We start from the raw sequence: 16,781 nt of genomic DNA, 5'->3' as shown, positions 1-16,781 counted from the left end.
AAGGCTGTCTGTAACAAGAAAGAACTGAATTATCACACTACTGTAATAATTAACCTACTGGTAAAAAGACCAAAACCCCAGCAACACCTCAGAATTTTCAACTTAAAAGCAGCAGGGGGAATATCAACACACTACTATAATACATAATTAGATGATTTTATTTTTAAGCTTCAAGCCACCACTTCAGCCAGGAAATCTGTAAAGCAAATGACAAATCACAAGACATTGTATTTCATGTGATTAGATGGCATTCTATTTTTAACACTTCCGATTAACAGATGGAAGTGGAGTTTTTCTTTCCAAAGTGCTTTAGTCATCATAAAGTACCAACAAAGATGTTAATTAAACAAATTAGTATAACAAAACAAAAAAAAAAAAAACAAAAACGTGTGATTCATGCTCATTCTCTACAGCTATTTCTATAGCATCTGACAAAATTACCATTTAGTTATATCAACATATACACATATATTCCACTACAGGGGAAAAAATGTACCAGGTCATCAGTACAACTTGAATCCCTTTGATCATGTTGATAAATATCACCAAGCTAAATTTATACTACTATGTCCTTGCACATTACCCCAATTGAATATTTTGTTCACCAGAATAAATTATTTCTGACGTGTGAAATATCCTCGTGTTTCAGCCCTCACATCAAAGAGAAGGCTCTTTGGAAGTAAGAGCACACGTAAGACTGGACGTAGTTCCCCTATTTCCTCTCCAGACAAAATCATTGAATAGCCTTGCTTAACATTTCTTTAAAATAAGAATTTTATTCCTGTGTAATTACTGATTTATCCTGGAAAAGTGTGTACTTGTGAAAGAACAAGAGTATGTAAAGGAACTGTATAACTATAAGAAAAACACTAAGTAGACTGACAGCTGATAGCTTGATATTCTGAATATTACTATACCCATATTTTATTTGCCTAATTTACTCACAATTTAAAAAAAAAAATCCACCACCAAAGCCCTAAAGAAATCCCCACAAATTTTTACACTGAATCAGTAAGTTTATGTAAACCATGCTGACAGAAATGAGGTCTAAAGAAAAGTTTAAAATTAAAAGGGAACACACTACCTCCATTGGGTGCTAAATATAGAGAGCATAAACGCTCTCTTTCCAGTCATGGCTGAAGGAAACTTTCCTTCCCTAAGATGAGCCACGAATCTGAATCATAGGACAAGCAGGAACCATCTCTGGAGAAATGAACAGTGCTGAAACAGCACTTGATCATGAGAAGAACTTGTTTCTTCCATCTTAAAACTACTGGACATCACTTTTATAAGAGATTAAAACATTAAAGATTTACAGAGGGAGCCTTTCCTCTTCTCTTATTCTTCTACCCCAGTTGCAAGGCAACTTCACAGAAAGAGAACAATCACGTTCTGGCAATGACCACTGAGGGAGAGAAGGATAGGCAAATTTTACACAAACTTCTCTTACAGTATATTAAAGTCCCTACAGTGAAGGATATTAATCAAGGATATGGAATTTGTCTGAGTTCTGAACTTTTTTGATTATGACTTAACACAAATTCTCCAAATCAAGCAAAAAACGCTGTTTTCTTCACAGGGTATTGATTGGTATATTTACTTTGGACTAAGTACCAAACACCTTAAGAATAAAAGAACCTTGAAGATATCAGTTTTGTTGCATCACTTATTTCATATTCTGACTGCATCACATGATGTGCATAACATGATTCCTCATCTGACAGTAGCACTGAAACCTATACAATATTCATCCCAAGTTGTGAGCTATTCCTCCCACCATCATCTTAATCAGTTTGAGAATAAATTCTCATCCTCAAAGTAAAGCATTTAAGAATTTTATCACTGTAAACAAACATGACAAATACTACTATCTATAATAACTACATAAAAAAGAGAACATTGTCTGCCAGACTTCTCAATTTAAAATATTTCTCACACTGTTACTATATTGGGCTGTGTCTAATTAGTTGATTTCCACTTCCAGTTACACCAAAGCAAATTTAACCTCAGTCCATTAACTAAATTATTTTAGAGTCACTGAAGGACAATCTGGCTGTATGCACATGCACATACCTAATAGCATCTATTTCTGAAATGATAGGACAGATCATCTCTGTGTCATTTATGTCAGAGCCATGACAAAATCCTTTTCCCAGATGAATAAGTGACAGTGAGAAGGCTGTTTTCAATGGGAAGAGGAAGCGAAGAGCTGGCTTGTTTCCATGGAAACACTAGCAGCATCAGGCAGAACAGCTGTAGAGGAAGAGGCAGAAGTTAGGAAGGCAGAAATCTTGCTGATTTTACCTCTCTGATGTCAGTACCATCAAAAAACATTTACACTTAAGGTAGATCAAGCTAGTTGATTATACATCATGTATTAAGCTAAAATTTCCAGTCAGGACTTTTAAAAGCCAGCTTGCCAGAAGTAAATTAATAAAAATCACTTACAATGTGATTTGGGCAGCCCATGTATGCATGAAGCTACAGAGTGTATGAATATCTGTAACAGTAATGCAGTATGACTTTTGTCATTAGGAACACATCTTGACGTGTCTTTAAAACAGACAGCTCCCACAGCATAAATGCTTTCAGCAGAATGACTGTTTCTCACTTATTTAATGTAATTGACTATTTTCCCACATGTAAATAAATCCAGCCTTTTGATTACCAACAAAAGGAGTACCCTCTTTGAGGCATCAACCTTAACTATTTCCTTTGTGCCATTTTCAGACAGATGTCTGCCTAACTAATAATTGAATGGTAAAATCTAAAATATACCTGCTATTCTCATTGAATAAAAGACAGAGTAAAGATTTCCATTTATGTATTAAAGGGCTTCCTATCTGTTGAGATAGCTAACCTTTGCTATTCACTATTAATCTACAAACATATATTCTGAGATCAATGCACCTCCACCACTCCATTCACAGTATTTGAGACTGATGCAGTAGTGTTATTTCCACCAAAAATAAAACCTGTCTTTCATCAGAACAGGCAAAGTCCTAAAAATATAACTCACTTCAGTCATTCACCATAGTACATGACAGGCTTCCTAAATCAAGGCTTTCTTGACAGGTATCAAAACAGGTATCTAGGTACCTGGAGAAAATGCAAGCAAGCCACCAAATAAAGACATAAGCTATCTTTGTTAAGAATGTTCTCCAACATAATTTCTGTATCTTTAGCCTCGAGGCAATCTATAAAACCATATTTTTCCTCTCTCCCATCCCACTCATTTCAGCTGATTCTTCACCTCACCCAATGTCCAAAGCTGGTGTACATGCAGTGGGACACTGAAAGGAATCTCTGACAACTAAACATCGCATAAAGCAGTAGAGGGGGGTGGTATTTTTTCCCTCCAAAAATACCACCCACTGCTCAAATACAGCTCCCCATGTCACTATGAAGCAGCATCAGTATTTTTAAGAACACTTTCAAGATATATCTTGATGCCTAGACTGCAAGGTTTTTGTGGGTTTATTTGCATTGCAGTGAATATTTACTTACAGCAAACTTGACAAATACTTGCTAATTAGGATTTGTATTTCCTTGTAAACCAAGTAATGATGATCTTTCCTAGAGATAAAAACCATAGCAAAGGGGCTGTGTAAGCTGCCTTCAGCTGCTGCAAACAGCAGTGCCAGCTCAAGTGCCCTGGGCCATGCTGACTCTGGCACTGCTTAACCACCCCACTGGCTCCTTATCCACAAAGAGATTTACAGTCTCCCCAAAACATTAAGGATATATAGCTATGGACCTGGTGAATTTCAGGGCCATTTTTGCATTCCTGCACCCAGTAAAGGAGTAATCCATAATTCTTAGGAAAAATCAATGACAAATACTAATTACTTCTTTAAACAGCATCATTTTACAACTATTATTCAAAAGTAAAAAGGCTTTAGAGGTAATTACTTTGAAATATGATATCTGAGATGAGCACTGGCATTCCAGTTCCTGCTGGACACCTGCAGACACTTTTTGAACTCAGCACTTAACATTGCCTCTTGAGCTTTCTTACAAACTGCTTAGATGTATCTTTGCACTTTACTAAAGCAAACAATACCTGGCACCTAGGAGCCACTGGACACCAAAATCACTTACAGATATTAACAAACAAAACAGTGCACACGTTTTAGTCAGATAAGGTGTCTGTTTCAGACAGGTTTAAACCAACACACAAAGATTGAGTCACCCAGGACTCCTCCTCCTGTGAGAGCACCTTATGCCAGTAGATTTCCACATCTACATTAACAGCATTGTGTCAAACAGCCTTTTGTGAATGATCGTTCCATTACGCGTGGAGTGAAAGGAGTACGGCTGCACTCTAATTTCATTTCACGGTCTGTGAAATCCAAAACGATAATATGAAGACAGAAATAACATTCAGACCTAATTCCTAAACTTGGGAAACAAAGGGAAGTGTTGCAGGTTTCAAAGCAATCATATACACATGGATTATATTTCAGAATTACAAGCCCCATGTTTAGTAGATGTCGCTATCTGACTACCAAACTGCATGCACTAAAAGTTGAATTTTTTAGAATCTCGACTAAAGTAAACCTTCTTGTCAACAAACTAGTTCCACTATTTATATAACATCACTGGATGGTCTTGCTAGAATAATCTTGTGCGTGCACTATCCCCAAAGAGGTTACCATGGCAACTTATATTTGAATTTCTATAAATTTCTATTTTTAGAGATCACAGTTTCAAATAAAGAAAATCACAAATATTAAGTACCATTTCATTAACAGAAAATACCCCATTTTTATCACCATCATAATTCCCAAAAAAAGACACTAGTGAACCTAAATCAGTAATGCTAAAAGAAAATAATTATCACAGTTCTTAGGAAAGTTTACCACTAAGCAGCCCCACCATAATCTCACTGGTGTATGAGTCAGTAACTAACACTGTGAGGCAAAGATTGATGTTCACACAGTTTTGTCTTGATTTCAGTAAGCCCAGGATTTCACTCAAATGTTTTTAGAGTTAGTCATCAAATCAGCTGACATAAAACAAGAGTGTATTTGCCAGAATACTGAGAAAATAAGGGCTCTCGTTTCAGGTGTGGAAAAACATAATGTCTCAGTTCCAAACTAAGGTTACCATCACCTTAAATTACTGTGTTCAAGAGTGCTTACTAAGTGCATGCGAGTCCTTAAATACAAATTCACTTTAATGCTTTAAAACTCACCAGAAATTCTCGAAATTGTCTCCCTACCTGAAAGATCAAGCACAGATCTTCAGAAAATGAAATTACAGATTTAGACGCTGCTGTTACGGTTCTGACACTGCCTTATTCTGGCTGCCTAGGTTTGAAATCAGAATAAAATCTTCAAAACCAGTTAAATTATAAAAAGGTAAATACTCTATCTTCTAAGAGATTAATATTGCCATGCTGCAATTTCCTACTATAGTGTTAATTACAGTATTCATTTTGCAAACTTGAAATATCTTCATCCAAGCCACTAATGGTTCAGGATGACCTAGTACAGATGGAAAATTTGGAAAGCAAGAGCCTATAGCTCCTGTCAAAGACTGGACTGAAAACCCAACTTCAACTCCAAGGCACAACAGCATGCCTACCTTCCTACTTCTCCTGGTATCTTCCATTTAACATTTACTCCCTACTCCTCAGTTCTCCAGAAAAGTTGAGCAGGAAGATTCTCTGTCATAAAAGCTGCAGTTTTGACACTGTCAGCAACTTTCCACAAGACAGTAGGTGAAAGAAAACCTGCAGGGCAATCACTGCTCACACCACAGCCTGTCAGGTAACTGACAGCCACATTTTCTTTAGGATCCCGACAGCTGAGATGTGGGTATGCACTGAGGAGCAAAGATAGACACTTCTGGTAACTTTTCTTCAGAACCCATTCTTTATTAAAAACATACTTTAAGAATCAACTGGAGCCAGCTGTTGAGGGAAAACATACTGGTAGGCAACTTTCAAAAACATAAACAACTCTGGTACTCAGTAAGTGACAGTAATAAGTGTGAGGACTTTTACTTTTGGTTTAACTTACCTCAATAAGCTCATAGGGTGAGTGGGCAGAAGCTGCATCATGCCATGGGGTACAGTTCCAGAAGTCACTAAACCACAAACCTAAGTGCACATCTATGGACTGCCAGCAGAATAAGTGGAACTGATTAGGAGATTACACCCACCATAACTGCACTTTCTGCAAAATGAGGTTTAGCTCCGAATACTTCATGGAAATCCTGATAAATATGCCACAAAATATTTATTGCCATTTTATAATCAAGCATTTCTTCTTACAAGCCCTTTGTCTTGTATCGGAGGGAGGATTTGCTGGTGGTTGCTGTTCTGGTTAAATTAGAGACACCACTGCATATTTCTCACAAAGGAATTACAACCATTTGTTTGCTCCAAAGCCCTGAGTTGAAAGCAAACCCTCATCACCCCTGACAACTGCAATGAAAAGATAGAACTAAAATCCAACACATCAAAGTATAAAGTAGTGAGCATAAAAACCTGAAACCGCTATCTAAGTAAAAGAAAGTCAGTATGATCACTTACTCTCCTGTCCCCAGTCCCTCAGTCACTGAGCCAGCCAGGGTCACCCTGAGAAATCAATGGAGGAAGAGCCAGGGTGACCCCCTGTCACATCTACTTTGTTGAACCAGGATCACCTACCAGAGCAGACAGAGCAAAGCTCAGAATGGACTGAGGTCGCTCTCCAGTGTCACTGTCACCACCTGACCCCAAACCCAAGACCTCAGGCCACCTGCCCCGGCCCCAAAGGCACGTTCATGCAGGAGCTCAGGGAGGATGAGGGTGCCTTGGGGCTGCTCCTGCTCACACCCACACACAGGTTCACCAGTGAGTCACCCCCTCCACACCCCCACACAGGCCAGGGGGTGACTCTGGTCTCCCTTGCAGGCTTCTCGGGGCACAGCTCCCACCTCAGCCCCGCACACTCCCATGGGAAGGATGCTGGCACAGCGGGACCCCCGTGCTGCCTGACACTGCCTGCAGATGTACGGGACACAAGCATCACCACCCCACGCAGACGGATGTCCCCCTTGCAGTGGCCCACCAAAGCATCTCTTCTGCAGGCACACCCCGAGCGGGGCAGCCTCCCCGCGATGCCGGCTCCCCCTCGGGGACCCCAGCAGCCCCTCGGCCTCCCCAGCGCCCGCTGGGAGCGCCGGCCGGCGGCGCTTACCCTGGCGGCGCGGGAGGAGTAAGGGTCCTCGAAGAGCGCCCAGACACGGGGCTGCAGCCGCCGCCAGCGCCCGCCCTTGCCCTCGGCGGCCGCCCCCACGTCCTCGATGCCCAGTCTCTTGGCGGCCAAGTCGTCGTCGTCGCCGTCGGGGGGCGGCTCGCCCGTCAGCAGGTCGGGTGCCTCGAAGATGTCGAGGGCCTCCTCGGCGTCGCGGTGCTGGCGGTAGGTCATCCAGCAGCAGGGCTCCACGTCGGTCTCGTCGATGCCCCAAAAGGCCAGCTCCTCCTCGAAGAGCGGCCCGCAGACGTCGGCGGGGCAGTGCAGCTTGCCGGTGCGGTAGTAGTTGAGCACATAGGCGAAGACCCCCGGGTGCCGGTCGAAGAAAAACTCGCTGGCGCCGCCGCTGCCCCGGGGGCTGCAGCCGCTGCCGGGCTCCGGGCAGCCGCCCGCCGGAGGCGGCGGCGGGTTGGGGGGCGGCGGCGGCTCCTCGCCGCCCGGGGACTCGCTCTGGGACTCGCAGGCGAGCAGAGCCAGGCGGGTCCCCGGCAGGGTCTTCAGGGTGCTGCGGTAGGTCTCGTGCCGCGTGCCCCCCACGTTGAGGATCACCCTCTCGTTGTCCTCGAGCTTCCCCATCGCTCCGGGTGGGACATGACTGGGGAGAGCGCGGGAGGCGGCGGCGCGGATCGGGAGGGGGGCGCGCCGGTCGCTGGGCGGGGGGCAGCCGGTCGCCGGCAGGTCCGTGGGGAACGAGCCTCTGCCTTAAACGCAAACAGAAGAAATCGAGGAGAAACCCCACAAGCACCACCGTAGGAGGACCGTTCCCCGCGGTCACGGCCTGTCCCAGACCCCTCCCAAGACCTCCCGCGGACCCGCACTCCGGGAGAGCCCTCCCGGCCCGGCCCGCCACCCACCGCGGGCCAGCTTCGCTCGCTCCGCCGCGAAGGGCTGTGCCGCCTGCCCGCCCGCTCCGGGCACAGCTCCGGGCTGCCTCCCGCTTCCCCTGGAAGCAGGCTACCGAAATGGCACTGCTGCTGCTTCGACCGCCTATGGATCCGCCACCGTCCCCACCCCCTTCTCCCTCGCGGGGCTGTGTGAACCGAGCTGATGGAACAGAAAGTGTACGGTTAATTATTTAATGGGCATCTATCTTTTATTGTCCTAACAGCTTAACCAGGGGGAAAAAAGAAGGCTTAGATATTTTTCTCTTCCTCCCCACCCCCACCGTGGGAGGGAGGAAAGGGTTGCTTTTTGGGAAGAAATACAGAGCACCCCACCAGCGCAGGCAGCAGGCATACTCTAGGAAAAGCTGCCTGTGTGGAGCTCGGCTCGCTACTTTCTCAGACAAATCACGAAGGCGAGCGCGCATCTCGGGGAAGGGCAGGTGGGATCAGCCTCCCGCTCCCCCGCCAGCCCCGCGCTCCCTCCCGCCGCCCCGCCGCTACCTTTGCCGGAGCAGCGACAGCGGCTTCTGCTCCCGGCCGGGCTCCGGCCCCGGCCGCTCTCCGTGCCGCCCTGCCAGGCGAGACTACTTGTTGTCGGTTCGGGTGTTTCTCCGCGTTCAGGTGGCTGTTTCACCTCCCTCCGTGCTCAACTCCGACAGGCGTAACAGCGGCTCCCGCCGCCCGCGCGGAGATCCCGCTCCCCTCATTTTACAGGGGGGATGCGGCTGTTCCACGTCGGGGCTGGGAGCGGGGACCAGCGGCGGAGCGCAGAGCCATGAGCGGGGACTGGGACGGCCGTAATTCCAGTGGCGCTCCAGGCAGCCGAGCCCAAAGGTGAAATCGTCCCTCATTTGGGGCCGCAGCTCCGCCCCGGGGCGGGGGCAGGGCAGCCGAGCCGGCCCTACACACCCCTCCGGTCCCGCGCTGCCCGCCCGGGGGGCGCAGGGAGGCGACAGCGAAAACGAACGCTGCATCTTTCCCAAAAAGACACCACCTCCGCTCCTGATACATGGGCATTTGGTTCACTCAAGTAAAGCACGCGGGAAGGGAGCGGGGCTGAGAATAGCTCTTTTTCGGAGAAATGCGGAAAAATGAGCCGTAGCTACAGGTGGCTGCGGAGAGGAGCTGCCCGGCCCCCAGGAGAGGGTCACGGAGCGCCCGCAGAGCCCCGGTGGGCGGGACAGGGATGCTGCGGGGTGCCGGGGGACGCGGCTGCGGCGGCGGGGAGCGCCCCGACTCGGGGGAGCCCCAGAGCCAGCTCCTGAGCCGGCCGGCAGCGGGGTTTGGGGATCCGGCTTAAGGAGAGGACATCCAGTTTCCATGTCGGCTAAGAAAGATAAGGAGTAGTGGGTGCGCTTCAGGCTTCGTGCGCTGCATAGGTGTGAGGTTGGGTGTGGCAGAGGGGATGGAACTTCAGTCCCCAATTATATAGGAGGGAAACCGATGCCTGTGCACTTATAATATATGAGAGAGTCCATATCTCTGCCTCCAAGCCAGCTGAGTTATTTACTACAGCCTACACTGCTGCCTAGTTTCAGCTGGGTTAGTCAAAGGGAAAGAAGCTTCCAGTCCCAAAGAGAAGATATACAACATGAGAGGTGATCCCTCTTCCTGCTTCCTCAAAAGAATAAAAAAGTCTTCCTCCACACAAAGGGTACTCCCTGGCCTGAAGGAGGGCAATGAGTGGAATAATGGTATCTGAAACGTCCTCCTTCCACATCAGAGCCTGTGGCTGGGCACTTGCTGGTGTCTGGAGGGCAGAGCTCTGCTGGAAGCAATGCTCTGAGGACACTCTGCTTAGACCAGATTGCTTTAACCCAGATCTGTCTATATGTGGCATCCATGATGTAAACACAGGCTCCCAAAGCAGCAGTAACTTTAAGAAATGGGTTTTGGAAGCTTTCTCCAGATGTACATTTTGAAGTTCCTAAAAAAAAAAGTGAAATCTATCCTGACAAAGCAGATATAATCAGTTAGTGAAAACCCTTGGAACCAAAATTAATATTCAATTACATAGTTGTAAATGCAGTGGAAAAGATTCTACCATCCTAATGCCACCTATGGCCTCATGCCGTACTTGATTTTCTTTGCAGATGGGATTTTTCTGAAAAGGGGACATAGAGAAGGAGTGAGTAAGACAAAAGAAATATCCTTTATCTTCTCTCTGACCTATAAGAGGTTTCTGGAGAAATGCAACACATTAAAGCTCTGCAGCATTCATCATCCATTATGGAAAACCATAGGGTGGCAGTAGCTGCCAAAACACTACACAAACTGTATCATCACAGAGTATCAGGACTTCCTTCTGAACTGTCACCATCTGCTCAAGTCCCACATCTGTGCCCAAGTTAAGAAGCTGACCCCTCCAAAAAAAAACCACACAAAACAAAAATCAAAAGCCCCAACAATACCAAAATCAACGACCCCCCCTAAACCCAGCCCCACTAACCACCCCCCCACAAAACCCCTCACAACCCCCGAAAATCCTAAGAAACCTGAGACTAACAAGGATAGCATCTTATAAACAAAATCTTTACATCTTACCTGTAATGCCATTGCCATGAAAAAGGCATTTTTTTATGAGCAACTGGTTGATATTCAGACTTATGAAGCATGCAGGGGGTTTTATTGCATGGTAGGAATAAGCAACAGAAAGAATTTTTCTAGTTGGTAAGAAAAGGAATGGTCTCTTCCAGAATATAATAGTCCTTCAGTCGTATAAAAAATTTCACATTCTATAACTTGTCTGTTTCTAAATATAATGCTGTTAATTTCTCTGTGTGTCATTCTTCCTTGTAGTTTCATCATGTGGCAGACTTCTCAATGAAGGATGAAATTATGTTAGATGTTGACTTTCCAGAGCTGAAATTTTCTTGAATCACAATATCCTACGTAGACATAGTGACATTTATGAATTAATTTCCTCCTTACAAGAGTTTGACCTGAATTTTTGCACTCCTCAGTGCTCCCAGTAAGAGTGAAAGCATGAGGCATATGTAAGAGAGAGAAAGGTGTCTGTGGAGTGAGCCTTACCTTGAAATATGTCTGCAAAGGGAAAAAAAAAAACCTACAAACCCAAAAACTATTTACAAACATATTCATTTAAAATGTAAGTAGAAACATTTCTGTAGCTCAGAATTTGGAGCTTTATTTGAGGAACTGAGTGATACTGAGCAGTGCACAACTGATTTTTCCTGCTGGCTAATAATTCATTTACAAAGGGAAAGGTCCTATGTTATGGTTTTCACCAGCAAAGCAATAAAATTAGATGTAATGATCACTGTGAGAAAACCAGGGCAAATGAGCATTTTATTTACTAGGAGCAATCATTCTTTGTGTAAGCTTGAGTATTGTAATGCAAACTCATTGGGTTACCAGCTGTCTAACAACAAGAGTAAATGGAAGCAGGGATTTGCACAAAAGAAAAGCAAATTTGAGGACAAACACAGTTTACCTCAGCTAAAGTCATGCTCTGAATCACCTTCTGGAGGAGATTGTCCCTGTTAACTAGTGGGTCCCTGGGAGGGATAACCTGGCCAGATAACATCTGCCATCCTGAGGAGGACATGAGGGGTTGAAGCCACCAAGTTTTTCTAGTGCAGATCACTATTTCATATTCATATGATGTTGAATTGGGAAACAAAAAATAATCAACTTTACAATCAAAAATTATAGCTGAAGACAGTGCAAAGATAAAATATTATCTATTTATATCAATTTATATCAATCATTAAGTAAATTAATTATTTTAAGTATCCACTGTCATTAACATTTTATTAAGCCTCTACTTGTTTCTTTCATGTATTTTGTTATTTTCCCTTATTATTTATAATCATCAATATTATTTACAATTACATGTACTAATTCATTATACATCTTGCAGAACATGGCAGCCACATTATACTGAAGTACACTGATGATCAACCAGAATCTTACTCTGAAACTGCAAAAAACCCTGAATTAATAGATTAAGCAAACATATCTGAAATAAAACTGTAAGGAGCCATGGTGTAGTTAAATTGGATGAAGCTCAAAACAAAGCTAGCAGAAAGACTGTTATTATTATTTTTAAATTCCAGTGCAAGGTTGCATTTTTTAAGGCAGTTGAGATATAAGCTGGGTTTGATCAATAACACAGAATTATTGAAAAACGTCTTATTGTAGAGAAATATGAATAAAAGTAAGATTGGACAGGACAGATGTACAAAATGTGAAAGCTGGGATGAAGTCAGCCTACTCTTAGTCCCACCCTAGCACACAGGAGCTCTCCATATGAGTGGCTTTATACAGACAGGTGTGCTTCATATGCTTTCTCTTACATTTCAGCTCTCTGTGAAATTCTGGGGAATGTGGTATCTCTCATTAAAAAATGAAAACCTGGAAAAAGTTCTTGTATATTACACTTACCAAGGAAATTAAAAATAGTGAACACAAGGCTGGGGACCCCTGAGAAGAGATGATGCAGTAGAAAAAAGTCCAGGTGAGCACTAATTGCATTGCCTAATTAGGAATCCCCAGTGTGATCCAGGCTATATGGTTAAATCTTTGCCTTCCCTAGTGATGGGGATGGAATTCTAAAGTGTGTGTACATTAAAACTGGCTTTGGGTTTCTCTCTTCAAAAGAAAGGGAGAGGTTGGTGTGTCCAAGGGTGAAAATCCCCCACCTCAGGATTGTTTTGCCTGGGATGCTACAAGAAAACACACAGGAAAGTGCAGCCTTTCCAATAGATCACCTCCTCCAGGCTCATAAAGGTTCAGATCCAAGGTACCTCTTCTCACAGGTACCTGCTCTCACCTGGTGAAACTCTTCCTTAGAAACTGTCACCGTTCCACTGTTCCTTTAGATCTGGGGTAAATAGCACAAGGCCTTTGCCCAATGTCAACCTCACCAGAATCTTCAAGTCACTGCCTTTTTCCTTCATGATCAGCCCTGGGTGTCCTTTCTCCCCCAGTACCAATGCCAGAGGCATTAGCAATGCAAGATGGTGGAAGGCAAGATTACTCACCTGCTTCTGCTGTGATTCAAGTGTCTTTGTCAGTGCTGATTCATGTTTGTGGGATGCAGATTTTCTCAAGAGCTTTAGGATATTACATTCTGCTTATAAAAGGAGATATTGCCTCAGGCTCTGTCCACACTTACATTTTTTAGTGTCCAGTGCTAAAATAGTTGAAATGAATTTTTCATCTATCCTGAAAATTTCCTTCGATTTCAGGGAAAGGTCAGTGATGTGTTTTTCTCATTTGTAACTAGCCAGCACATGAAACCCCTTCTAAGGGTCTGGCACCTCTCAGCAAGACAGTGTCTTTGTGAAGACTCATTAGGAAGTGAGAGCAGTACTGAGCTCCTCCACAGCCATTTACTCCTTAGCTGAAGTGTAAATACACGGACTGAGCTTCTTTCAGGTGCTCATGGTACTTAAGGAGACTGAAAGAAACAGGTCTTGGAATGTCCTCATCAAGCATACAGAGACCCAAGAGACAGGAAAATGAATGCAGTACCTCCAAATAGCTCTCAGGTACAAGCTTTCCTCATTCAAAAGGAATAAAGCTTTCTGTTTCTATCTGGAAAGTGCAGAGAGATGGAAAATGGGGAAATGCCAAAGCCATGTATCTTGTCTTACAGCATGGCCAGCAGACCTAAGGTAGCTCCACCTACCTGGAGGAGTTTCTGTTTCCTGTCTCATTAAAATTTTGGGAAATTCTACTTCTAAAATTTCTATGATTTTCCATTTTTTATTCCTCTCATTAATTTTGGCTGAAGTTTTTGGGCAACACATAAATAATAAAACTTCGTGTCATTATAATGAGGGCCTCATCTGGTTGCAAGTCTTAAGCATTCATATAATAAAAAAAATGAACAATCACCTAGATTGCAGGACAATTAGGTTTCTTCAGCTACAGAAGAGCATGCTCTGAAAGAACTAAACTTGTCTAAACAGAAGTGCCTTATTATCTAATTTTAGAAGTCTCATCAGAACAGAGACCAAAAATCCCAAACCAACCACAACCACAACAAGCCTAAACAAAACAAGAACATCTGTAACACACTTTGCTCTGAAACATCTTTCAGTTTCATTTCACTGGCAAAGACTGTATCAAGAAACACCCAGTTTATAGAGGACTGTATATGTACCACTAAACAACCTTGCGAAGAAATTTAAAGTGATATTTAGTTTCTAAGTCTTTGAAGTGATTGAACTGACTTGGATATATTTTGTATTTTGTAGGGAAAAAAATAGAAAAGAGACCTTAATACTTGTATTTTGGTAAATTAAATTATCTATCATCCAGCATACACTCTATCTACTACCTAATTGATATTCAAACAGTTATTGAACAGCTAGCATGTGTTTTTAAAAGATTAGGTCCATTCAATAAAATATTCTGGAAGGAGTCTTATGTTTCAGTTAATTCTAACTTTTACTAATCTTCTAAAATCAGTTCAAATCTGAGACATAATCTACATATGACAGTGATTTATTTGAAGAAGTCAGCACACCCTCCCTCACATGCTACCAAAAGCAATGGAAACACACTATAAGGACTACAGAGGTTTTCAGGTGACTGGCATTGTTACACCTAGTTTCTGTGTTTCACCAAAGTTCAACTGGAAACCTCATCTATCATCTTCCTCCTTCCCATGACTAGCATTCTCCATGCTTTTCGTTAATTTTTAGGAAGAGACCATAGTACAAATGCCTCAAAAATGTAGAGGATACTTGGTAATAATAATTTTCTACTATTGATTCAAAGTTTAATAATTTTGTTTTGCAATGCTTTTTTCTTCCCGCTGTGAATAGCTATAGTTTGTTTACCTGTTAGAAAGGCAATTCCAAGAGTTCAAGGCACAGAAGTCTCCCACAGAGCATCACTGACTGAGGCAGGCAGATTTGAAATCAGATGCTGAGCAGTGTGGGAAGCAAAGAGGTTTCTTCTTAGTTTCTGCAGTCTCTCATGGCAGACCCAATCTCAGTGCATGCAAGCTTGATTAATTTTGACTGCCTCCATTCAGCTGCAGTCAAGTTTTTCCTCTCCTAATTTTTTTTGTGCTACTTTGCAGACAAGATTGCCCAAATCTGGCCTGAGCTGTCTACTGCCATGGAAACAGAACAGCATTCTCAAGAGATAAACACAGCATCTCCTCTGCCTGTGCTTAGGTCTTGCTTGCCAAAGTTAGAGGTGCTGCTACAGATTTCTGCTATGACCCATAAACTGGAACCATTACCCTACCAGAGAGGGGAGAGCCAGATAGGAACCACCAGATCCACTGCAGGCAGCATCATCAGCATTTCCTCCTCATAGACAAGGTGCCAGTGAGCCTTAAACAGCTGTGCAAGGTCATGCTGAGGTGGGAAGTCTTGCCAGAAACAGCCTAACTAACTATGAGTTAGTGGCCCTTCTTAGTAGTAGGAAAATGATACAAGGTTGTAAAACTGCAGGTTTCTCTATGTCTTTGAACAAGTCAGGTTATATAGTTAGTCACAGAGTAAAACCACATTGGTCACACTGACTGTTGCGCTTAGCTGTCGGAGGACGTGCCATGTCCATGCTGATCCTGTAAACATTTCAGCAACATTCGATACCCTTGAGATCTTTTCCCAATTTGTTTTGAACTGCAGTGCTCTAGAAGAAGTATGCTTTCCTTAAAATAAAAAAAAAAAGAGCTGGTTTGGACCAAGGTGGAGTAGGTGCAGGCTGAGGGGCTGCTGTTGCAGCAAATACTCCTTGGGACAGGAGGTACAACACAACCAACAAAACACCAGCCACAGCCACCTGCCTGTCCTGGGTGTAAGTGGAGATGTGGAGATGTGGAGAGATGTGCCTGGACTGAAGGAATGGGGCCATCAGGGCATAAACAGTCTTATCTGAGGCCCTGCACACCTCATGCAGCAGGCACCCAGAACAGAGACAGGTGTTAGGTCCTGGGCTGATCTGATCTGTCCAACCATAGAAACAGGGAAATGGGGATCTACCTCTAAATCTGTGTCAGATAGAAAGAATAAATACCCACTTCACTTTTGCTGGTCACTATAGCTGTGGTGATTTCCCTAAACTTTTACATATTCAGAAAGAGAATAATACATGCCTTAAAGTTCTGGAAGGCTCTGCTTTTTCTTTGGAATAAGCAGACAGCATAAAGAGTGTGACAACAGAGGTACCCTAAAGCAGCTGCCTAAAGCAGCACACTCCTGCCAGGGACTAACTGAGACTCTGCCACAACTCTCATGACACCTTTTCTTGAGAATGGGTTGCTGTAAAACCTCCATTTCCCTCCAGCTTAAAAGCACACAGGCTAAAATGTCCTGAAAGTTTAATATCCCTTTTTAAGAAGACATTTTCACTTCAAGATCCCAGCTCATATGCAGCAGCATGGGTACAAACTTCCTACCGGCTTCTGGTGGGAATTCAAGGTGCCTGTTTTGTAACTTTCACCCTTATACTTAGCTTGCAATTTGGCCTTTAAGAGGACTGGCAGAGAGACAGAAGTCAATCAGCTGTAGTTGGGAACACCATTTAAATGTGCAAGACAGCTGCTTGCAAGGTGTGCACAGGGAAGCCCCTTGCTGTCATTGTGTTCCACTCAGGTCCTCATCTGCTTTTTCTCAAGATCAAGGTTCACAACAGCACATAAACAAAGCCAGCAAAATCT

At 43.7% G+C, this 16,781-nt stretch overlaps 1 protein-coding gene and 1 long non-coding RNA gene across 14 annotated transcripts in view; both read right to left on the bottom strand.

The window, feature by feature from the left end:
- KCNC2 (potassium voltage-gated channel subfamily C member 2) overlaps window positions 1-9,096 on the bottom strand; it is a 101,406-nt gene extending 92,310 nt beyond the window's left edge. For 3 of the 13 annotated variants that reach the window (XM_071423403.1, XM_071423407.1, XM_071423410.1), the window contains exons 1-2: window positions 8,633-9,092; window positions 7,191-7,948 (exon numbers count right to left, since the gene is read on the bottom strand). In XM_071423403.1, the coding sequence (XP_071279504.1) occupies window positions 7,191-7,823 (633 nt within the window). In that variant the 5' untranslated portion in view covers window positions 7,824-7,948; window positions 8,633-9,092. Of the gene's footprint in view, window positions 1-7,190; window positions 7,949-8,101; window positions 8,254-8,632 lie in introns of those variants that run through there. The other 10 variants (XR_011678607.1, XM_071423399.1, XM_071423405.1 and 7 more) reach the window with 8 other exon arrangements.
- LOC139588271 (uncharacterized) lies at window positions 2,140-6,535 on the bottom strand. The gene is made up of 3 exons (XR_011678608.1): window positions 6,027-6,535; window positions 5,225-5,312; window positions 2,140-2,253 (listed from the first exon to the last, which is right to left on the bottom strand). It is a non-coding gene; the product is annotated as an uncharacterized lncRNA (long non-coding RNA).
- Window positions 9,097-16,781: the final 7,685 nt, after the last annotated feature.

Source organism: Agelaius tricolor, unplaced genomic scaffold (genome assembly GCF_023055355.1).
Source record: "Agelaius tricolor isolate 1412-34295 unplaced genomic scaffold, bAgeTri1.0.p SCAF_3, whole genome shotgun sequence".
Taxonomy (NCBI): Eukaryota; Metazoa; Chordata; class Aves; order Passeriformes; family Icteridae; genus Agelaius; species Agelaius tricolor.
This window is presented reverse-complemented; position numbering and strand designations above follow the sequence as displayed.